The sequence below is a fragment of the Heptranchias perlo genome, unplaced genomic scaffold, assembly GCF_035084215.1.
Source record: "Heptranchias perlo isolate sHepPer1 unplaced genomic scaffold, sHepPer1.hap1 HAP1_SCAFFOLD_43, whole genome shotgun sequence".
Taxonomy (NCBI): Eukaryota; Metazoa; Chordata; class Chondrichthyes; order Hexanchiformes; family Hexanchidae; genus Heptranchias; species Heptranchias perlo.
In genome coordinates this window covers 3636622-3661110 of record NW_027139442.1, presented here as the reverse complement: position 1 = coordinate 3661110, position 24489 = coordinate 3636622, and the positions used below count along the sequence as shown (strand labels likewise).

Genomic DNA, 24489 nt, shown 5'->3' with positions numbered 1-24489 from the left:
AAACTAAATAAAACAACGACAGAGATTATACCGGGCAGTGATTATGAGAATCTACCAGATTTCAAGTGAAATTACAAAAGCACAAGTTAGAGAGACAGTGAGTATCAAACTATCGACAGTAAAATGATTCCATAGAGGTGTTGGTACAGTTTTTCAGAGAGACTGTGGGTGGCTCTGAAAAGAGCCTTTGTGTTTATTTTCTTTTCAGTATATTGAGGAGTTTTACTTGGAGCTGGTGTACTTGGTCACCGCCTTTGTCCCTTCCGACACGGCGTGCTTGGCCAGTTCCCCGGGCAGCAGCAGGCGCACGGCGGTCTGGATCTCCCGGGAGCTGATGGTGCGCCGTTTATTATAATGGGCCAGGCGGGAAGCCTCACCCGCGATGCGCTCGAAAATATCGTTCACAAAGGAGTTCATGATGCTCATGGCCTTGGAGGAGATGCCGGTGTCGGGGTGAACCTGCTTCATCACTTTGTAGACGTAGATGGAGTAACTCTCCTTCCTCGACTTTCTCCGCTTCTTGCCACCCTTGGCTGGTGCTTTACTCAAGGTTTTCTTGGCGCCCTTCTTGGAAGCTGCTTTCTTGTCCTCAGGCATTTTCAAACTCAATTTCAGACTCAGAAATGACCCAAAACCGCTCCGAGCTCGGATTAAATCGGCAGCCCCACAGCCCTATGCTAATGAGGGATGGAGGAAGGCAATGATTGTGATTGGGTCATTCGTAGTGAGGTCACAATAATTAACTGTAACTCTCTGATTGGTTTCTTCAAATATCCAATCAGATTTAATACCTGCCACCAATCACAAACACGCTCACACTGCACATTGTCCGGTTTCATCAATTTGTTCCGAACTGTTGCAGTTCTGCTTCCGGCCAGTAGATGTCCCCAAACCCCGGGTCATTGAAGTTTGCAGATGAGAGAGGGACAGAAGATAAACTCATTCTTCACATTATATTGCACGGGTGGGATTTCGAAAAACTGGGAATGGAAAACAGTTTGTTCGACAAAACATGAGTTGTAATGCTGTATTAAATGCTTGTAATTAATGTTGAGGGTATAGCTTATACTGAGGAAGACTACGACAAAATACAAGAAGACTTTAATAAGCTTGCTGAAAGGCGGTGTAAATGGCCATTGAATTTCCATATAGAAAGGTGTGAGGTGGTGCATTTTGCTCGGGGGAATAAGGAGGCCAAACACTGCTTTGAAAATAAGAGTCTAAATGGGGTAGAAGAGCAATGGGATTTAGGGGTACAGATTGACAAATCTTTAAAAGTAGCAACACAGGTTGATAAGGCCATGAAATGCAAACACAGAGGTTTATTTCTAGAGGAATATATTTGAAAAGCAGATAAGTTATGTTGAACTGTAATTTTAACTGTCAAACCTTCTGTCAAACTATTAAATCTTCCCTTTCTGAAATCCGTGCTGACTCTTCTTTATTATATTTTCGGTTTCTGGATGTTTTTCTGTTGCTTCATTGAGTAAAAGATTCCATGATCATTCCTACCACCGACCTTTAGTTAACTGGTCCACAGTTCCCTGGACTTGTTCTATTTCCTGTTTCAAAATATAAGAATCACATCAACTGTCATCCAGTCCTCTGGCACTATTCCTTTCTGTAATGATTTTTTCTATATATGTAACAATGCCTCTGCTATCTCTTCCTTTGCTTCATTGCATAAGTGCAGATGCAATCCATCAGGATCAAGAGATTAACCACCATTTCTAACTTAAATGCCTTGATATCTTTATTGACCTCTTCCTCTATATCATATTCACCCTGTTAATCGCCCGGTTAAATACTGAGGGAAAGTAATAATTCAATATTTCTGCCATTTCGCTGACGTTACCTGTGAGTTTATCTTGTCAATCCCTTAGTGGCCCTCAAGATATTCTGATTTTCCTTCTGTTATTTCTGGCTCTGTACAATAATTTACGATTTTTTTTAATATACCTTGATAATTTGATTTCGTGATTCCTGTTTGCTTCCCTAATTGTTTTTGTGACTTCTTCCTAACCTCTTCCTATTCGCTTTTGTCATCCTATTATTTAATATCTATGAATGAGAAATTCTACCAGCTTGTTGTGTCTGTTCAGGGGCTGATGTTTGGGAACTGTTTATTGTCTTTGATTAAAGTGCCAGTAACCCAAAGGGAGCAATTCAGTTCGAAACTCCACAGGAACGCTCTATTTCTCCCTCCCAGTGAACTAAGGTGCTATGATGGTGAGTATCGCTCCCTTCCAAACAATTAATTCCAACAGGTTTGAATCCCAGCACGCTGAATTCAGAAACACCAAGACTGAAACCGAATTTGATGATGTTCAGAGGGATAGTGTTTTCAAAACACAAACGAGTCTAATTTATATAAAAAAATATTTTTAAAATTCATTTATTTCCCCCATATCGTTGAATTTAACTCTGTTCCTTTCTATTATTATTTGCCCTGATCTGTACAGTGGATACGGGACACAATTGCTCGGATTCAGTGAAATTAATTGATTTTCTGAAGTTTTTCCCTCTGCAGATTCCCGTTCCTTATTTAAATTATGTCGGATTAACCTTTCTGATCAATAGAAGGGTCATAGTCCTGAAACGTTAACCCGAGCTTCCCTTCTCCACAGATGCTGCCGGACCTGCTGAGCCTTTCCAGCATTTTCGGTTTGATTTTTTTCTATATTTTATCCCTTTCACTTTTGACGGTCGCCGTTGAAACTTGCAGATTTGCACTCAGTTTTTATTTGTGTTTCAGTTCGGTTTATTTGAATTAATATAAATCGTCTCCTGAGAATTCAGACAGAAATATTGCGCAATGTAGAGTGAAATATAATGGGGCAACTTTCGAATGAGGAAAACAAAAACTTTATTCGAAATCAATTGTCTAATTTTTAACTGACAAAATTAGAAAAAGTACAGGAGTAGAAGTTACAGAGAGAAACTATTTCCTCACATTGCACATTGTCCTGAATCTGGAACAACGACAGACAATGTGAATTTGTTCCACTCAGTTACAGTTCTCACTTATGGCCAGTAGATGTCAGACTGCATGTGAGTGTGGCATTAATTCTATGTCTGTCATTCTCTGGTACTGTATGTGAGTGTGATATTCATTCTGTATCCGTCAGTCTCCAATACAGTCTGTGAGTGTGGGATTCATTCTGTATCTGTCAGTCTCTGGTACTGTGTGTGAGTGTGTGGTTCGTTTTGTATCTCTCAATCTCTGGTGCTATCTGTGAGTGTGGGATTCATTCTGTGACTGTCAGTCTCTGGTATTCTATTTCAGTGTGGGATTAATTCTGTAACTCAGTCTCTGGGCAAAGTGCAAGTCTGGATTCGTTCTGTATTCTTATTTCAGGTTAGAGTATGGTACTTGAAACTGTATGTTTAATTCATTAATGTATGCAAATCTTTCGTGCTGCATTAATTTGTAAATATTGATACACTTTTGGATTTTGTTTCAATCAAACAATGTGTGCGAGTTTTGTTGAATGATTACATCTTAATCTCCGTGAAGATAATGTGTATTTCAATCTTTTACTGTGAAATTATTGGACTGGTATTTATTTTGTAGCTCAGTCTGTGCTAATAGAATAATTATTGTATCTTTCAGTCTGACACTGTCTGAGATTTTTGGACTGGTATGTAATGTGTGGTTCAGTCTGTACTGATGGAATTCATACTGTACCTTTCATTCTGATACTGTGTAATATATTTAGACAGGTTTGTAAGATGTAGTTCAGTCTGCACTAAAGGAATTGATACTGTATCTTTCATTTTGACACTGAATGTGACTTTTGGACTGGTATCTAATGTACACCTCAGTCTGCACTAATGGGATTGATACTGTATCTTCCAGTCTGAAACTGTGTGAGATTTTTGTACTGGTATGTAACGTGTAGGTCAGTCTGTACTAATTAAATCAATACTATTTCTTTCAGTATGGTACTGTACGTGATTTCTGGACAGGTATCTAATGTGAACCTCCGTTTGCAGTAAGGGAATTGATACTCTGCCTTTCAGTTTGATAAATATGATTTTTGGACAGGTAACTAATGTGTACCTCAGTCTAATGGGATTGATACTGTATATTCCAGTATGATACTTTATGCAAATTTTGGACTGGTATATAATGTGTAGCTCAATCTGCAACAATAGGATTGAAACTGTACATTTCATTCTGACACTATGAGGTTTTTGGGCATATATGTGAGTCAAATATGGGTAACATCTGAACTGGTATCTAATTTGTATCTCAGTGTATAATATTGGCATGAATACTGCATCTTTAAACTCATAATGTGGTGTGAGTTGTGGGCTGGTATTTAATTTGAATCTCGGGGTACAGGATTCATTCTGTACCTATCAATCAGTACCATGTGTCAGTTCTATCTGGTATTTAATTTGTAGCTAATTCTGATCTAATGTGAGATGAACACAGTGCCTTTCAATCTGACACTGGGTGTGATTTTGGACTGGGAATTATTTATCTGCCAGTCAGCGGTATTGAGTCATTGTGAAATAGAAATTCCGTCAGTCTCTCCTGCTCTGTTTGACTGTTGGATTGGGATCAGTTTGGGATTGACTATTTCTGCTGTGTGAGACTGTGGGATTGATGACCTGTCTGTGTCTCTGTGCTCTGTGAGTGATAATATATTCACAGAGTATATTAAGAAAGATTGGTAGGGTGGTAAATAGCGAGGAGGATAGCCTCAGTCTGCAGGACGATATAGATGGATTGGTCAGATGGGCGGAACAGTGGCAAATGGAATTTAACCCGGAAAAGTGCGAGGTGATGCACTTTGGAGGGACTAACAAGGCAAGGGAATACACAATGAATGGGAGGACCCTAGGCAAGACAGAGGGTCAGAGGGATCTTGGTGTGCAAGTTCACAGATCCCTGAAGGCGGCGGAACAGGTAGATAAGGTGGTAAAGAAGGCATATGGGATACTTGCCTTTATTAGCCGAGGCATAGAATATAAGAGCAAGGAGGCTATGATGGAGCTGTATAAAACACTGGTTAGGCCACAGCTGGAGTACTGTGTGCAGTTCTGGTCGCCGCACTACAGGAAGGATGTGATCGCTTTGGAGAGGGTGCAGAGGAGATTCACCAGGATGTTACCAGGGCTGGAGCGCTTCAGCTATGAAGAGAGACTGGGAAGATTGGGTTTGTTTTCCTTGGAGCAGAGGAGGCTGAGGGGGGACATGATTGAGGTGTACAAAATTATGAGGGGCACAGATAGGATGGATACTAAGGAGCTTTTTCCCTTCGTTGAGGGTTCTATAACAAGTGGACATAGATTCAAGGTAAAAGGCGGGAGGTTTAGAGGGGAATTGAGAAAGAACTTTTTCACCCAGAGGGTGGTTGGAGTCTGGAACTCACTGTCTGAAAGGGTTGTGGAGGCAGGAACCCTCACAACATTCAAGAAGCATTTGGATGAGCACTTGAAATGCCATAGCATACAAGGCTACGGACCAAATGCTGGAATATGGGATTAGAGTAGACAGGGCTGATGGCCGGCGCGGACACGATGGGCCGAAGGGCCTCTATCCGTGCTGTATAACTCTATGACTCTATACATACTGTGTGTGAGAAGGAGCTGGCTGCACTGTTCCTTGTGCCCCGGGTGGAGGAAACATCACACTAATTCTGGGCCCTTCAAGGATTTGCCTGTAGGAGGAAAAATTATCTCTTGTAACTCAAGAACAGGTGAGGTAGAAAATACAAAAGTGATCAATTGAATCTCTCTGTTAATAATCATTGTAATATCCACAAATGAAAACCAGTGATACAAACAGTGTCAGTGTCTGACTCCACTGCAGTACTGCAGCACTCAGCTTCTGCACACCAGGTATGTTGGGCTGTTTTACAACAATTTAGTGACATCCAGACACAGCCCAACCCCTGCACTGTTCCATGAATGGGACTACCCGATGGGGCGGAGACCTTTGCACATATCAGATTTCTAATCCCCTCTCCCATGGGACTAACCGTTCAACCAAAACCAAACAGCCGCTGTTTAAAATGTGTCCTTCAAACTTCTCACCTGATGCCTGCAATAGATGCTTTTTGTATAACTCCCCTTATCCTTACTGTCCGGCTCTGTTTACTGTTCTATAACAAACACTAAAGGTTAATGGGCAGGTTTAAAAAAATCAGATTTAATACCTGCCACCAATCACAAACACGCTCACACTGCACATTGTCCGGTTTCAGCAATTTGTTCCGAACTGTTGCAGTTCTGCTTCCGGCCAGTAGATGTCCCCAAACCCCGGGTCATTGAAGTTTGCAGATGAGCGAGGGACAGAAGATAAACTCATTCTTCACATTATATTGCACGAGTGGCATTTAGAAAAACTGGGGATGGAGACGAGCTGCAAGTACATTTTGTTAGAGCAAACACTAGTTTTGATACTGTGTTAAATTCTTGTAATTTGTTTCGGAGATATAGTCAATACTGATCAAGACTGGGACAAAATAAACTTGCAGAACGGCCGTGTAAATGGCCATTGAATTTCAATATAGAAAGGTGTGAGCTGGTGCATTTCGCCAAGGGGAATAAGGAGGCCACATACTGCATGGAAAATAAGAGTCTAAATGGGGTAAATCATCCTGAGAAATCAGAGAGAAATACTTCGCAATGTACAGTGATATATAATGGGGCAAATTCACAACTATGGAACGAGTGAAACAAAAACTTTATTATGAATCAATTGTCTTCATTTTTCACCGTCAAAAAGTACAAAAATACGGCAGTAAAAGTTACAGACAGAAACATCCCTCACATTGCACATTGTCCTGTTTCTGGAACCACGACAGAGAATGTGAATTTGTTGCCTTATTATAGTTGTCGCTTCCCGTCAGTCGAGGTCAGTCTCTGGTACTGGATATGAGACTGGGGTTTATTCTGTATCTGTCAGTCTCTGTAACTGAGTGTGAGCATGGGGTATATTCTGCATCCATCAGTCGCTGGTACTGTCTGTGTGTGGGATACATTCTGTATCTGCCATTCTCTGCTACTTTATCTCAGTGTGGGATTCATTCTGCAATTCAATCTCTGTGACAATGTGCATTCTTTACTCTTATTTCAGTTTCCCCTATTGTATTGAAACTTTAAAGTATATACATGTCTTCATCGAGCATTTAATTTGTTTACACAGATACACTTTTTGATTTTCTTTAATCAAACAACGTGTGAGAGTTTTGGAGTCGTGTTACATCTTAATTTCTGAACTCTATAGTGAATGATAATATACCTTTCAATCTATTCACGTTGAAATTACTGGACTGGTGTGTAATGTGTAGTTCAGTCTGCAATAATGGGATTAATTCTGCATCTGAGTCTAACACTGTAAGTGATTTTTGGACTGGTATGTAATATGTAGCTCATTCTGCACTAAAGGAATTGATACTGTATCTATCATTCTTATACTGTATGAAATTTTTGGACTGGAATGCAATGTATAGCTCAGGCTGCACGAATGGAATTGATACAGTGTCACATTGAAAGATTCAGTATGAGATTTTTGGACTGGTGAGTAACGTGTAGCTCAGTCTGTGCTAATGGAATTGATATTGTATCTTTGAGTCTGATACGGTATGAGATTCTTGGATTGCTATATAATGTGTGGCTCAGTTTTCACTAATTGAATCGATTCTGTATCTTTCAGTCTAATATTGTATGAGATTGTTGGACTGATATATAATGTTCAGCTCAGGCAGTGCGAATATAATTTAAATTGTATCTTCCAATCTGATCATTTGTGATTTTTGGACTAGTACGTAATGTGTCGCTCAGTCTGTACCAATGGTATTGATAATGTTTATTTCAGCAAACACGAGTACTTACCACTATATCCAATATGTAGCTGAGTCTGCACCAATAGAATTTAGACTGTATCTTTCAATCTGAAACTATGAGATCTTTGGACTGGTCTGTAAATTGTAACTCAGTCTGCAGTAATGTGACTGTGACATTCATTCTATATCTGTCATCTCCAGTACAGTCAGTGAGTGTGGAGATTCATTCTGTATCTGTCGGTCTCTGGTACTGTGTGTGAGTGTGGGATTCATTCTGCATCTGTCAGTCTCTGGTACTGTATGTGAGTGTGGGATTCATTCTGTATCTGCAGGTCGCTGGTGCTGTGTGTGAGTGTGGGATTTATTCTGTATCTGTCAGTCTCTGCTACATTATCTCAGTGTGGGATTCATTCTGTAATTCAGTCTCTGAAACAATGTGCAATTCTGGATTCATTCTGTATTCTTATTTCAGTTTACAGTATCGTATTTGAAACTGTATCTTTAATACTTTAAATTATATACAGTTCTTCGTCCAGTGTTTAATTTGTAAATATGGATACACTTTTCAATTTTCTTTAATCAAACAACGTGTGTGAGCTTTGGAGTGGGATTACATGTTAATCTCTGAACTCTATTGTGAATGATAATGTACCTTTCAATCTGTTCGTGGTGAAATTATTGGATTGGTATGTAATGTCTTGCTCAGTCAGCAATAATGGGATTAATTCTGCATCTCAATCGAATATTGTATGTGATTTTTGGACTGGTATGTAATATGTAGCTCAGCCTGCACTAAAGGAATTGATACTGTATCTATCAGTCTGATACTGTATGAGATTTTTGGACTGGAATGTGATGTGTAGCTCATTCTGCACAAACGGAAGTGATACTGAATCTTTCAACCTGATATTCTATTAGATTTTTGGACTCGTCATCTGTGCTAATGGAATTGTTATTGTATCTTTGAGTCTGATAGGGTATGAGATTCTTGGACTGCTATATAATGTGTGGCTCAGTCTGCACTCATGGAATTGATACTGTTTATTTCAGTCGAAGATTTTATGGGATTTTCAGTCTGGTATGTAATGTACAGGTCAGGCAGTGCTAATAGAATTGATACTGTATCTTCCAGTCTGATCATTTATGAGGTTTTTGGACTGGTATATAATGTGTAGCTCAGTCTGAACCAATGGTATTGATACTGTTTATTTCAGTATAATACTCTATGAGTATTTACTAATATTTCTACTATGTAGCTCAGTCTGCACTAATGGAATTCATACCGTCGCTTTCAATCTGACACTATGATATCTTTGAACTGGTATGTAAAATGTAACTCAGTCTGCAGTTGTGTGACTTTGAGATTCAATCTGTGATTGTCAGTTCCTGATAATCTATGTGAATGTGGTATTCATTCTGGATCTATCAGTCTCTGGTACTGTGTGTGAGTTTGGGATTCATTCCATATCTCTCAGTCTCTGATTTTGTATGTGTGAGCGATTCGTTCTATTCCTGTCAGTCTCTGGTGCTATATGTGAGTGAGACATTCATTCTGTACCTATCAATTTCTGAACTGTATGTGAGTGATATAAATTCTGTATCTGTCAGTCTGTGCTACAGTGTGTGAGTGTGGGATTCATTTTTAATCTGTCAGTCGCTGGTACATTGTATGAGTTTGGGATTCATTCTACATATCAGTCTCTGGCACTCTATCGGAGTGAGAGATTCATTCGTTATCTGTATCTAATTTATATCTTCATTTACAGGATGGCGTTCACATCTGTATCTTTAATACTTAAATGTATGAATAATTTTTCCCAGTTTTAATTGGTAGATAATGACATTTTTAAAAATGTAATAAGATAATGTGGGCATCTATTTTTGGACTTCTATTAAATCTACATTGGGAACACAATTGTGAATTTGTGCATCTTCCATTTGATATGGTGACATTTTTGAACTTGTAAATAATGTGTAGCTCAGTCTGCATGAATGGAATGCTGTATATTTCAGTGTGAATCTGTATCAGTTTTGTTGTCGTGGTTTCTAATGTGCAGCTCAGTCTGCACTAATGGAATTGATACTGTATCTTTCAATCTGACACTGAGATTTTTGAACTGGAACGTAATTTATAACTCAGCCTGCACTAATGTAGGTGACTGTGAGATTCACCTTGTATCTCTCAGTCTCTGGTACTGTATGTGAGTGTGGGATTCATTTTGTATCTGTTATTCTCGGGTGCTGTGAGTGAGTGTGGGATTCATTCTGTATCTGTCAGTCTCAGGTGCTGTGAGTGAGTGTGGGATTCATTCTGTGTCTCTCAGTCTCTGCTGCTGTGTGTGAGTTTGCGATTCATACTTTAACTCTCAATCTCTAGTGCTTTATTAGAATTTGGGATGAACTCGGTATCTGTCTGTCCTTGGTACTGTATGCCTGAGTGGGATTCATTCTGTTTCTGTCATCTCTGGTATCATACTTGAGTATGGGATTCACTCTGTGTCTGGCAACCTCTAGTACTGTATGCGAGTTTGGGATTCCTTCTGCATGTCAGTCTCTGTACTGTATCGGAGTGTGAGATTCATTCCGTTTCTGTCCATAATTATTCTCTCAGATTACATTATGATGTTCAATACTGTAGCTTTAATTTGTTAATGTTTGAATAGCTTTTCTCATTATTTAATTGGTAAATATGGATACACTTTCGGATTTGAAGCTGGAGGCTTTAATCAGATAATTTGTGTGCTTTTTGGACTACTATTAAATCTGTAAAACTGTGAGTAATATTGTGAATGATAATTTATCTTTCAAATTGATATGGTGACATTTCTGAATTGGTAAATAATCTGTATCTCAGGCTGTGCTAATAGAATTGATACTGTATCTTTAAATCTCATACTGTGAGTATATTATAAACTGGTATCTAATTTGTTTCTCTGGTTACACTGTCACAGCATTTCTCAATCTGATATTGTACATGAGTTTCGGCCTTCATTTTGTATTTGAATGATACACTATTCGAATGGATACTGCATGTATTAAACTCACGTGTGTTAGAGAGTTCTGGGCTAGTATTCAATTTGAATCTCGGGATATCTGGTATTTAATTCATGGCTAATGTTGCCCTTTTGTGAAATTGACAATCTGAAAGCGAGACTTTGGACTGGGATTTTTGAATCCACCTGTCAGCGGGACTGAGTTCGGGAGAAATGGAACAGTGTCTGCCTCACCTGCTCTGTTTGAATGTTGGATTGAAAATGTGACTCTGGAACTTGGGATCAGTGTGGGACTGACTACTTCTGCTGTGTGGGACTGTGGAACTGATGACCTGTCTGTGTCTCCGTGCTCTGAGAGTGAGAATATACCTACTGTGTGTGAGAAGGAGCTGGCTGCACTGTTCCTTTGCCTCGGGTGGAGTAAATTTCACATTCATTCTGGCTCCTTCAAGTATTTGCCTGTAGAAAGAAACGTATCTCTTGTAAATCAAGAACAGGTGAGGTAGAAAATGCAGAAGTGATCAGATTAATATCTGTTAATAATAATATTGAATATCCACAAATGAAAATCAGCGATACAAACAGTGTCAGTGTCTGACTCCACTGCAGTACTGCAGCACTCAGCTTCTGCACACCAGGTGTGTTGGGCTGTTTTACAACAGTTTAGTGATATTCAGACAAAACCCAACCCCTGGACTGATCCATGAATGGGACTACCCGATGGGGCGGGGAGCTTTGCACATATCAGATTTCTAATCCCCTCTTCCATGGGACTAACCGTTCAACCGAAACAAAACAGCCACTGTTCAAAATGTGTCCTTCAAACTTCTCACCTGATGCCTGCAATAGATACTCTTTGTATAACTCCCCACATCCTTACTGTCCGGCTCTGTTTCCTCTTCAATAACAAACACTAAAGGTTAATGGTCAGGTTTAAAAAAATCAGATTTAATACCTGCCACCAATCACAAACACGCTCACACTGCACATTGTCCGGTTTCAGCAATTTGTTCCGAACTGTTGCAGTTCTGCTTCCGGCCAGTAGATGTCCCCAAACCCCGGGACATTGAAGTTTGCAGATGAGAGAGGGACAGAAGATAAACTCATTCTTCACATTATATTGTACGGGTGGGATTTAGAAAAACTGGGAATGGAGAACATTTTTTCGATAAAACATTGGTTGTAATGCTGTATTAAATGATAGTAATTAATTTAGGGGGTGTAGTCAATACTGAGGAAGACTACGACAAAATAAGCTTGCAGAACGGCCGTGTAAATGGCCATTGAATTTCAATATAGAAAGGTGTGAGGTGGGGCATTTTGCCAGGGGGAATAAGGAGGCCACATACTGCTTGGAAAATAAGAGTCTAAATGGGGTAAAGGAGCAATGCAAATCGTGTCCTGAGAAATCAGAGAGAAATACTGTGCAATGTACAGTGAAATATAATGGGGCAAATTCACAACTATCGAATGAGTGAAACAAAAACTTTATTATGAAACAATTGTCATCATTTTTCAATAACAAAACGAGCAACAATACGGGAGTAGAAGTTACAGACAGAACCTTTCCTCACGTTGCACATTGTCCGATTTCTGTAACCACGACATAAAATGTGAATTTGTTCCGTTCTTTTACAGTTCTCGCTTACGTCCAGCAGAAGTCAGTCTCCAGTACTGTGTGTGAGAGCGGGGTTTACTCTGCATCTTTCAATATCTGATACTGTGTGAGTGTGGGATTCATTCTGTATCAGCCAGTCTCTGGTACTGAGTGTGAGCATGGTGTTAATTCTGTATCTCTCAGTCTCGGGCACTGCATATGAGTTTGGGATCATTCTGTATCTGCAAGTCTGTGGCACTGTATATGAGAGTGGGATTAATTCTGTATCTGCCAGTCTCAGGTACTGTGTATAAGTGTGGAATTAACTCTGTATCTGTCAGTCTCTGGTACTGTGTGTGAGTATGGGATTCATTCAATATCTGTTAGTCCCTGGTATTTTGTGTGAATGAGCGTTTCATTCTGTTTCCGTCAGTGTCAGGAGCTATATGTGAGGGAGACTTTCATTCTGCATCTATCAATTTCTGGTACTGTTTCTGAGTGATATGAATTTTGTCTCTGTCAGTCTGTGCTACAGTGTATGTGTTTAGGATTCATTCTGTATCTGTCAGTCTCTGGTACCGTGGGAGTGTGTGATTCATTCTTTGTCTGTCAGTCCCTTGTAATGTGTGTGAGTGTGGGATTCATTGTGTATCTGTCAGTCCCTTGTAATGTGTGTGAGTGTAGGATTCATTCTGTATCTGTCAGTCACTGTTACATTGTTTGAGTGCTGTTTTCAATTTGCATGTCAGTCTCTGGCCCTCGATCTGAGTGTGAGATTCATTCTTTATCTGTATGTAATTTGTGTCTCTGTTTACAGTATGGTGTTCAAAACTCTCTCTTTAATACCTCAATGTATCAATAATTTTTCCCAGTGTTTAATTGGTAGATAATGATACATTTTAAAATATAATGTTTTCGGTTATAATCAGAGAATGTGGGCACTTTTTGGACTTCTATTAAATCTGTATCGATGGGAAAAAAATTGTGAATTAGTTTATCTTCCAAAATGATATGGTGACATTTTTGAACTTGTATATGATGTGTAGCTCAGTCTGCTTGAAAGGTATACTGTATATTTCAGTCTGAATCTTTATCAGTTTTTTGTAATGCTTTATAATATGTAGATCAGTCTGCACTAATGGAATTGATACTGTATCTTTCAAACTGACACTATGAGATTTTTGGACTGATGTGTAATGTGTAATTCAGACTGCATTAATGTGTGTGACTGTGAGATTCATTCTGTATCTGTCAGTCCCTAGTACTGTCTGTGAGTGTGGGATTCATTCTATATCTGTCAGTCCCTAGTACTGTCTGTGAGTGTGGGATTCATTCTGTATCTGTCAGTCCCTAGTACTGTCTGTGAGTGTGGGATTCATTCTGTATCTGTCAGGCTCTGGTACTGTGGGTGTGTGTGATTCATTCTATATCTGTCAGTCCCTTTTACTGTGTGTGAATGTAGGAATCATTCGGTATCTGTCAGTCACTGTTACATTGTGTGAGTGCTGGTTTCATTCTGTGTGTCACTCTCTGGCCCTCTATCTGAGTGTGAGATTCATTCCTTATCTGCATGTAATTTGTATCTCCGTTTACAGTATGGTGTTCAAAACTTTATCTTTAATACCTCAATGAATGCATATTTTTCCCAGTGTTTAATTGGTTGATAATGAAATGCTTTAGAATATAGTCAGAGAATGTGGGCACTTTTTGGACTACTATTAAATCTGTATCGATGGGAACACAATTGTGATTTAGTTTATCTTCCAAACTGATATGGTGACATTTTTGAACTTGTATATGATGTGTGGCTCAGTCTGCATGAATGGAATACTGTATATTTCAGTCTGAATCTGCATCAGTTTTTTTAGTGGTATATAATGTGCAGATCAGTCTGCACTAATGGAATTGGTACTGTATCTTTCAATCTGATACTTCTTGGACTGGTAAATAATGTTACTCAGCCTGCACTAATGTGTGATTCATTTTGTATCTCTCAGTATCTGGAACAGTGTGTCAGTGTGGGATTCATTCTGTATCTTGTCAGTAGTGTGTGTGAGTTTGCGATTTAATCTATATATGCAGTCTCTGATACTGTGAGTGTGGGATTTATTCTGTGTCTTTCAGTCTCCAGTCTTGTATGTGGGTGTTGAATTCTTTCTGTATATGCAGCCTCTCAGACTGCATGTTGGTGTGGGATGCATTCTCTATCTGTCAGTCTCTGGTACTGTGTGTGAGTGTGTGATTCATTCTCTATCTCTCAGACTCTGGTACTGTGTGAATGTGGGAGTCATTATCTTTCTGTCAGTCTCTAGTACTTTATGAGAGTGAGTAATTAACTAGATATCTATCAGCCCTTGGTACTGTATGCCAGTGTGGGATTCATTCTATATCTGTCATCTCTGGTACCATTTGTGAGTGTAGGATTCGCTCTGTGTCTGTCAGTCTCTATTATTGTATGTGAGTTTGGGATTCCTTCTGCATCTGTCAGTCTCTGGTACTATATCTGAGTGTGAGATTCATTCTGTATCTGTATGTAATTATTCTCTCAGATTTCATTATGGCATAAAAATTTTTAGCTTTAATATCTTCATGTTTAGATCATATTTCTCATTATTTAATTGTTAAATGTGGATACACTTTAGGATTTGACACTGTAGGTTTTAATCAGATAATTTGTGTGCTTTTTGAACTACTATTAAATCTGTATCTCTGTAAGTACAATTGTGAATGATAATGTATCTTTCAAATTGATATGGTGACACTTTTCAAATGGCGTATAATGTATAGCTCAGTCTGTGCTAATAGAATTGATACTGTATCTTTACATCTCACAATATGAGTCCATTATAAACTGATATCTAATTTGTTTCTCAGATTACACTCTCACAGCATTTTTAATCTGATACTGTACATGAGTTTTGTACTCGTATGCAATTTGTATCACATGATACATGCAATATCCATTCGCATAGTGTATAAACTCACATGTGTGTGAGAGTTCTGGGCGAGTAATCAATTAGAATCTCAGGGTACATTATTGGGATTCATTCTGCACCTTTAAATCGGGTACCATGTGTGATTTCGATCTGGTATTTAATTCGTAGCTAATGTTGCCCTATTGTGAGATTGATACAGTGCCTTTCCATCTGATAGTGTGATCTTGGACTGGGATTTTTGTATCTACCTGTCAGCGGGACTCAGCTCGGGGGAAATGGAACAGTGTCTGCCTCACCTGCTCTGTTTGACTGTTGGATTGAAAATCTGTCTCTGGATCTTGGGATCAGTGTGGGACTGACGACTTCTGCTGTCTGAGACTGTGGAACTGATGACATGTCTGTGTCTCTGTGCGCTGTGTGTGATAATGTACTCACTGTGTGGGAGAAGGAGTTGGCTGCACTGTTCCTTGTGCCTCAAGTGGAGGAAACATAACACTGATTCTGGGTCCTTCAAGGATTTGCCTGCAGGAAGAAATTTATGTCTTGCAACTCAAGAACCAGTGAGGTAGAAAATACAAAAGTGTTCTAATTAATATCCATGTCAATGATTATTTTGAATATCCACAAATGAGAACCAGTGATACAAACAGTGTCAGTGTCTGACTCCACTGCAGTACTGCAGCACTCAGCTTCTGCACACCAGGTGTGTTGGGCAATTTTACAACGATTTAGTGACATCCAGACACAACCCAACCTCTGCACTGATCCATGAATGGGACGACCCGATGGGGCGGGGACCTTTGCACACGTCAGGTTTCTAATCCCCTCTCCCATGGGACTAACCGTTCAACCGAAATCAAACAGCCGTTGTTTAAAATGTGCCCTTCACACTTCTCACCTGGTGCCTGCAACAGATGCTCTTTGTGTAACTCCCCACATCCTTACTGTCCGGCTCTGTTTCCACCCGTCACTGTCCAATAACAATAAACAGGGTGAGACTGGAACTAAACCAGGAACATTCACTACTGGTTTGGGGAGAGAAAGCAGCAATGGTTTTAAATAGCAGTTTCTTCCCATTCTGTCTCCATTCCCCTGGACACACCCGGTACACACACAGCCCGAGAATGACCTCTCCCTTCCCCCGCTCACTCCATGTTCCGGGACCAGTTCCTGATCCACTCCGCCTCTTACAAACAGCCCCCGGACTCCCCCTGACCTTCCCCCGGACTCAATGCCGATCTCTGAGCCCATCTGCGGACACGGTCCCGAAGCGATGAGCTGCTGTAACGAGGCTGCTCTTTGCTCCCTTCCCCCGGGGGCCGTGATCTCTCCATTCCCGGCTGTTTTAAACCATCTTCTTCCGCTCACTGAGTGAATGGCGCCCACAGGCCGAGCTGGGGGAGGGGAGAGCGCATGCGCTCTTCTGCTCACCAACAATCAGCGCTGGGTCGGGGCTGGGTCACGCATGCGCAGATATCTGGTTTAATTCTCAATACAAAAATCGATGGAAACTTTCCCCAATTGGAATTTTTCAGAGTCTGAGCAAAGGAAGTGGGTCTGGGGGAAAGGTCAGAGGGAATGGGGTCCACAGGCAGTGCAGGAACAGGCACCAGAATGGGAAACAGATGGGATTCCACCAGTGCGTAACGCTGGAATCCAGACTGACTTTACAATCTCTTACTGTTAAACTGGATGTTTCCATCCCTGCTGTTTCTCTCGGTATCTTTTGATGGAAAAGAGTCTTTCAGAGATAAAGTGGGCGGCTGTGAAATGAGCCAATTGGTTCTGTTCATTCTTGGTCCCTTTACTGACAAAGAAACTTGTGACTCCGTATCTGGAGTCCGGATTCCTCGAACCAATCCTGGAGAAACATGGGAGGAAAGTGGGAGTCGGTGTATTTGCTGGGATCGTGTAGGATTAATATTTGACGGCTACAGTCCCAGTTTATTTCAATCGGAGTGAAACTCTCGGTCACTGAGAGAAATACAGAAGGTCCCTGAGCTGCAAAATTGCAGAGGGTACAACATGCAAGAGAGGGTTAAATGCGTGACACTGTCCCTGAGAGTGGGATTAATAATGTGTCTGTCTCTGAAATAATAACAGTGAGAGATGAGACTGCATCTTCCGTCACTCCAGCTTGGAATGGCAATTGGAATGGAGAATTTTCCAATTTGTTACTGGGTGAAAACGGGACATTGCAGGTCAGTTTCTCTCTCTCTTATGTACAACATATGAAGGTGGAATACTGCTGCTGAGCGTGATACAGAGAGACTGATGGGAAGCGTATGGCTGATACTCTGCCTGTCTGTATCTCTCCAGCGCTGTACACGAAGGTGCGATACTGTTTGCTGAGTGTGAAACGGACACACTGAGAGGAAGTGTGAGAATGATACTTTGTCTGTGTGCCTGTCTCTGTCTGTCTCTTCATCTGTCCGTCTGTATTTCTCTCCCTCCAGCGCTGTACATGAAAGCGGGATATTGTTATTGAGCGTAATATGAACACCCTGTTGGAAGGTAAAGACTAATTCTGTGTCTGTGAACAGACCTCCGGTGCTGTTGGTGAGACGGTCACTGTCCCTTCTATTATGTATGAGCCGGTCTGACGGTGCATTTATCAGTCTCCAGTCCAATAAGGAAAGGTGGGGAGAAACAGCCTGTAACGGCCTGACACTGGACTGCCTATGAATGTTGAATTTATTCAGCAACTGGCCGTCTCTGGGTGTTGAGAATGGGACGGATAGAACACCAGTTACTGTTGTCTGTCAGTCAGTTTAGGAGGAGGGAGAGAAAGACAGAGAGACTGGAGGAGCCCAGAGAGGAGAATTTGTATTATCGTCTCAACCAAACATATTGCTGAGTGTGAATAATATAATCATGTAAAACCAGATATGGATAATCACATCCACAGCTGTGATTGGCTCCTGCCCCTGAATCTGGGGACCAGACACTGAGGAGCGCCGGGCTCGGAGTGTTTAACAGTTACTGAGCTGGGAAACGACAACTAACCCCCGAGAATCTGCAGCACAGGCCGAGCGGGGAGGAAAGCCTGTCCCGGGAATTGTCAATCTGGCGAACAGTTTGTCCTGTGAATGTGAAGATGTGAACATTGTGTCAGAGAGAGTGTGTTAAAGGGGCGGATGGGTTAGATTAATGTCACTGTGTTTGTTTGGCCGGACTCATCGCCAGATTTCCGAGTCCCTTTTGAGTAAAATTTAAAAAAATCCCTGTCAAAGGATCGCCCTCCTCCCCTGCCGAGCTCCGAAGTGGAAATTTAAGGTAAAGTTTCAGATCAATTCAAGATTTCAGGTGAAAAACGGAGATCATGTCAGCGATCGGGTGAGAGAGCGCGATCAGTGCAGCAATGAAACGGGTTTAAATCGAAACTGGTGCTTTTAATTCGGGTGAAAGTTTTTCGACAGCAAACATTCCGGTGTGAGATATAGGAAGGGGCTAGTCTGGGACTCTGGAGTGCCCGATTTGAATTGGAATCGGGGAGTTTCAGAGGAGAGAGAAACACAGAGAGGCTGGAGGGGCCGGGAGCTGACAGCAGGATGTCTCCGCCCCGTCCGCTCTGTGCCTTTAAGTTGCTCTGTGCCGCCGCCTCTCGTTTCATTTCTGACCCAGCTCTGACTGTCAGAGAGATTTTCTCCAGAGTCCCGGACATGACAGACACTGCTGCCGCCGAAACGGCTCCTCCTGCCGCCGCCGCTCCACCCAAGGCTCCGAAGAAGAAGAAGGCGGTTCCCCGACCCAAGTCCACCGGTCCCCCGTTGGGCGAACAGATCCTCAAGATTGTGGCGGATTGCAAGGATCGCAAGGGGATATCCCTGGCCGCGATAAAGAAGGTTCTGGCTGCCAAAGGCCTGGATGTGGAGAAGCACCGGTCCCAGATCAAATTAAGTATCAAGAGAAATGTGGGAAAAGGCTCCCTGGTGCAGATCAAGGGCACGGGCGCCTCGGGCTCCTTCAGAGTCGCTAAGAAGGAAACCCAGGCAAAAGTGGGAAAGAAGGTGAAGAAACAAGTGACCAAGAAATCTCCCGGAAAGAAACCAGCGGCCAAAAAAACAGCCCTCAAGAAATTAACGGCCAAGAAACCAGCGGTCAAGAAATCGACCACGAAAAAGGCGGCGAAATCACCAATTAAGAAGAAAGTGGCGGCTAAGAAGCCCAAGACCCCCAAGCCAGTGAAGGCGAAGGCGAAGAAGGTGGAAAAACCGAGGGCCAAGCCCAAGCCGAAGTCAGCAAAGCCTAAGAAAGCAGCGGGCAAAAAGAAGTAAAAAAAACAAGTGCAACTTGTGACCATCTGAACCCAACGGCTCTTCTCAGAGCCACCCACGTCTCTCAGAAAAGAGCTGATCCCGGAATCAGATGATTCCTGTCCCGGAGCAGGGCTCAGATTTCAGATAGAAATCATTTCAAATAAACCCAGGGTCCTGGTGACTCGCTGACATTCGCTATCACCGCCCGACCCCCAATGTCTGTAATAAAATAGAGAGAATGGGATGTCCGGGCCGGGCCTCACTGGAACTGGCGTGTGTTCGGCTCCAGTCGCAGTTCATTTTTTCTCACAGATTCAGGGCGACAGTCCGTGACAGGGTAAAACTGGCGGAGATCGGCAGCTATCACAATTCACACCCCAACACATGAGATTCTTCAAATCAGCTGGAATAAAGTGTTTATAAACTGCTGAACCCGTCTGGGAGGGAATGTGCGGGGAGATAGAATCGGGTCTGGGACTGAAATGGAAGGAGGCGGGTTGTCTTGTTATGGAAGGGACTGTATTTAGGCAGGAATATTACTGACTATTGATTGTAACGGGGCTTATTGAAAAGCTCCGGGATTCTATGAAGCCCGAGTCTGTAAGGGTTTGTGCGGAGCGCTGTGTTTCGGTTCTATTATCGATAAACGGTTTGAAATTGGCGGGTGGAGAAAGCTGGAGGTGGAACTGGAAGATCAGAGGCCGCTCTCCGCTCTGTCCGTCACTCTGATTGTCTCCTCCCCTCCCTGTTTAATATCACACTCTGTCTCTTCCCCTCCCTGTTTAATATTTATCTCTGTCTCCTCCCCTCCCTCTCTCACCCTGTGTCTGTTTCAGTCAGGTCAGGGCAGGCTGCATAAAAACCGAACCAACATCAGTTTGCTGTTCATTCAGCAGCGATTTGAGTGAAGAATCATCATGTCTGGCAGAGGTAAAGGAGGCAAAGGACTGGGGAAAGGCGGAGCCAAGCGGCACCGGAAAGTGCTTCGTGATAACATCCAGGGGATCACCAAACCAGCCATCCGCCGCCTGGCTCGCCGTGGCGGTGTCAAGCGGATCTCGGGTCTGATCTACGAGGAAACCCGCGGGGTGCTGAAGGTTTTCCTGGAGAATGTGATCAGGGACGCGGTCACCTACACTGAACACGCCAAGCGCAAGACGGTCACTGCCATGGATGTGGTGTAAGCTCTGAAACGGCAGGGGCGCACTCTCTATGGATTCGGCGGCTGAACAACTCGACCCTTTCTAACCGGACACAAAACAAAGGCTCTTCTAAGAGCCACCCACCGCCTCACAGAGAGAGCACTGACCTGGGAACGGGGAGAGGAAAGATCTCAGGATGGGGAATCAGTTTCCGATATTTAATTAGTATGGGGAGATTCCCCAAAACTCGGTGCAGGGAGATCAGAAACAACGGCCCGGGTTCTCGGCCGTCCCGAGAGAAGGAGCGGAATTCCCGGTTTCACGGTATAAATGAACAGGCGGTGATACAGAGTCTTTCCCCAGACATTACCTTCTCCGCTCAGAGTAAAATCCCTCCTCACTCCCTCTCCCGCTGTGTCCTCTCTGCTCGGTGTTTATTTCCTGCCCTCATTCAATTATCAGTTCGATGTGAAGTTTCTGTTTGAGGAGCGCTTCACCGGGCCGGAACTGGCGGGATTTTTGAAATTGAAGCTGGACTTTGTCCCGTTAGGGAAAGCAATGACCGGGAATTTATTCCCGCCCGTTTACAGACAGATCAGAGAATGAACCGGAATGTGAAACAGCCTGAGATTTGAGCTGAGGAGATGGAAATAATGGAGATTATAAAGAGAGAGATTCTTAAATTGCTGGAGGGAAATGAAATTTTCTTGAAACTGTTATTTGATGCTCTGAAATTGGCGGGCTTTTTGAAATTGAAGATTAATTTCAGCTCAGCCAATTGGGACCCAATACCTCCCGCCGTTTTGGTCTGACTGACAGATCTCGGATCAAACCTGCCAATCACAGTCCCGGGGCAGTCCCTCCTTGTCTGGGGGTGAAACCTCAGCCAATCACAGGCCAGGGGCGGATACCCTTAGACGCTTTAAAAGGCGGCCCCAGAGCGCACTCCGTATTCACAGTCTCTGTCTCTCAGGTTGTGTTGAGATCTGTTCAGAAAATGGCCAGGACCAAGCAGACAGCGCGCAAATCGACCGGCGGGAAAGCTCCTCGCAAACAGTTGGCGACCAAAGCGGCCAGGAAGAGCGCTCCAGCCACGGGCGGAGTGAAGAAGCCTCATCGCTACAGACCCGGCACTGTGGCTCTGAGGGAGATCCGCCGCTACCAGAAATCCACCGAGCTGCTGATCCGCAAACTGCCCTTCCAGCGCCTGGTGCGAGAGATCGCTCAGGATTTCAAGACAGACCTGCGCTTCCAGAGCTCGGCCGTCATGGCCCTGCAGGAGGCCAGCGAGGCTTATCTGGTCGGGCTGTTTGAGGACACCAACCTGTGCGCCATCCACGCCAAGCGAGTCACCATCATGCCCAAAGACATCCAGCTGGCCCGCCGCATCCGCGGGGAGCGCGCCTAAACCCGACCCGACTTAAGCACCAAGTTCAACAAAGGCTCTTTTCAGAGCCACCAAATCGGCGATGGAAAGAGCTGTGATCTCCTGGGTTGAAATGGCAGGGTCGTGAGAAATTTGCTTAAATGGGAAACGTAAAAAGGGGAGGGAGCAGATATAAGACGGACAGGGACAGAATAAACACCTCACTCACATCCAAACACAAATTTCACTCACATTCTTAATTCAGTAATCGCTGATACAATAACAGCACATCAGTCAGCATCCGTTGTACAAATCTGGGTAAAATAACACAGACTGAGCCAGTGTTGTCCGAGGATGGGACGGTAAATATTATTAAGCGTCCCTGGTATTTCTGTATCCCACCCGCCCGAGTTGGCAATTCTAACGGTTCTGGTATTTTGTCTCATTCACCAGACAAACTGCAAATTATAATCGATTGGAGGTTGGCGACATCTGCGGTCCGGAAGCGAGTACTGCAACAGACCGATATGGATGATTTGTGCATAACAAGTTATTGTTAGTTTCTCGAATCGGAATCAAGTCCTTTTGAAGTTAATACCTGATCCCACAGACAGTGACCAGCCCTTTCATAGATACCGTGGGTGGCTCTGAAAAGAGCCTTTGGGTTATCAGGTTAAATCTTGATCGCTTTACTTGCTCTTGGTGCTCACACTGCTGGTTTTCTTCGGCAGCAGCACGGCCTGGATATTAGGCAGCACCCCGCCCTGAGCGATGGTCACCCGTCCCAGCAGCTTGTTGAGCTCCTCGTCGTTGCGGATGGCCAGCTGCAGGTGTCTGGGGATGATGCGGGTTTTCTTATTGTCGCGGGCCGCGTTGCCGGCCAGCTCGAGGATTTCAGCCGTCAGATACTCGAGCACAGCAGCCAGATAGACCGGGGCTCCGGCACCCACACGTTCAGCGTAATTCCCCTTTCGCAGGAGCCTGTGAACACGGCCCACAGGGAACTGCAGTCCGGCCCGGGATGAGCGAGACTTGGCCTTGGCCCGAGCTTTACCGCCGGTTTTTCCTCTTCCAGACATTTCCACAATCTCACAAACACTTTCACAAAGAATGAAGAAATCCTCCCGCACTCGCCCTTCTTATACCTTCTGGAGGAGTGCAGTGGGGGCAATTGTGATTGGTCAATCTGTTCTCAATCTCATTGGTTCAACGAACAGCCCAATCAGAGAGCTGTTTATTCACCAATCAATAGCCGAATGAGAATGGGACGGAAAATACCGAACTGAACCGTTTTTTTGAAATTTGAAAAGCCCGCCAATATTTCTGTAACACAAGAATCGGATTTAGTAAATAATGTCGCGAAAGACAAAAATTTAAATATCTCTCTCCTTTTACTCTGTTGTTCCACATTTTCCGTCACAACTTCCAGAACCTTATACATTCCGGTTAAAATCCGGCTTCATTAACCGTTCATGTTCAATCGGGCGGGAATAAAGACCCATTTTGTAACGAGACAGATTCCAGCTCGATCTTTGTGAAAGGAACAAACGACAGATTGTGGATTGATCCCTGTTCGCAGGAGCTGCATCGCGATCGAAACCGGAGCCGGGACTCCTGGTGCAAGGAGTCGAACAGTAACAGATCCTTTAGACTATTCTGTACTCGGTGTGAAGTCTCTTTCAAGGCTGTTGCTTTACAAAGGATTGCGGTTCTGAAAGTGATATTCCCGAATAATGAACAAACAAACGTGAAAATGAGAAAAAAATGACTGAAGTCTAAACCACCCCCTTAAAACGGCTCTTAATGGGCAGTAGCGGGGGAAGGGTCGGAATATGAACGAGAACGAGAGGATCAGTGACACGTTTTTGGTTATTGGAACTAAATAAAAAAGCAACACACAGATTATAACCGGCAGTGATGATGAGAATCTACTAGATTTCAAGAGAAATTAGAAAAGCACAAGAGTTAGAGAAAAACAGTTAGTATCAAACATTCTACAGTAAAATGATTCTACACAGAGGGGTCGTTACAGCGTCTTCAGAGAGACTGTGGGTGGCTCTTAAAAGAGCCTTTGTGTTCATTTTTTTCAGTTGCTTTGTGGAGTTTTACTTGGAGCTGGTGTACTTGGTCACCGCCTTCGTCCCTTCCGATACGGCGTGTTTGGCCAGTTCCCCGGGCAGCAGCAGGCGCACGGCGGTCTGGATCTCCCGGGAGCTGATGGTCGCCCGCTTGTTGTAATGGGCCAGGCGGGAAGCCTCACCCGCGATGCGCTCGAAAATATCGTTCACAAAGGAGTTCATGATGCTCATGGCCTTGGAGGAGATGCCGGTGTCGGGGTGAACCTGCTTCATCACTTTGTAGACGTAGATGGAGTAACTCTCCTTCCTCGACTTT

The 24489-nt window shown here is 43.0% G+C and overlaps 2 protein-coding genes and 1 long non-coding RNA gene across 5 annotated transcripts in view; all 3 read right to left on the bottom strand.

Moving 5' to 3' along the window:
* Positions 1–24489, bottom strand: part of LOC137312504 (zinc finger protein 585A-like) — a 62460-nt gene that overhangs the window by 14917 nt on the left and 23054 nt on the right. Inside the window, exon 4 of the mRNA XM_067979044.1 lies at positions 21973–22148. Within this exon, the coding sequence (XP_067835145.1) occupies positions 21973–22148 (176 nt within the window). The remainder of the gene's footprint in view (positions 1–21972; positions 22149–24489) is intronic.
* Positions 669–16726, bottom strand: LOC137312446 (uncharacterized). Of its 3 annotated transcripts, none has more exons than XR_010960742.1 (4): positions 16227–16726; positions 11169–11254; positions 5586–5672; positions 669–864 (listed from the first exon to the last, which is right to left on the bottom strand). It is a non-coding gene; the product is annotated as an uncharacterized lncRNA (long non-coding RNA). The 3 variants fall into 3 exon arrangements; XR_010960743.1 differs by lacking the exon at positions 669–864 and adding an exon at positions 924–980; XR_010960741.1 differs by lacking the exon at positions 669–864 and adding an exon at positions 1114–1562.
* LOC137312442 (histone H2A.J) lies at positions 22785–23174 on the bottom strand. Its single transcript, XM_067978998.1, has one exon. It carries the CDS (start codon positions 23172–23174, stop codon positions 22785–22787), a length of 390 nt encoding a protein of 129 aa, XP_067835099.1.

Bases quoted from the DNA above. Each gene is read 5' to 3' on its own strand.
- LOC137312442 (XM_067978998.1), bottom strand. From the start codon at position 23,174: ATGTCTGGAAGAGGAAAAACCGGCGGTAAAGCTCGGGCCAAGGCCAAG.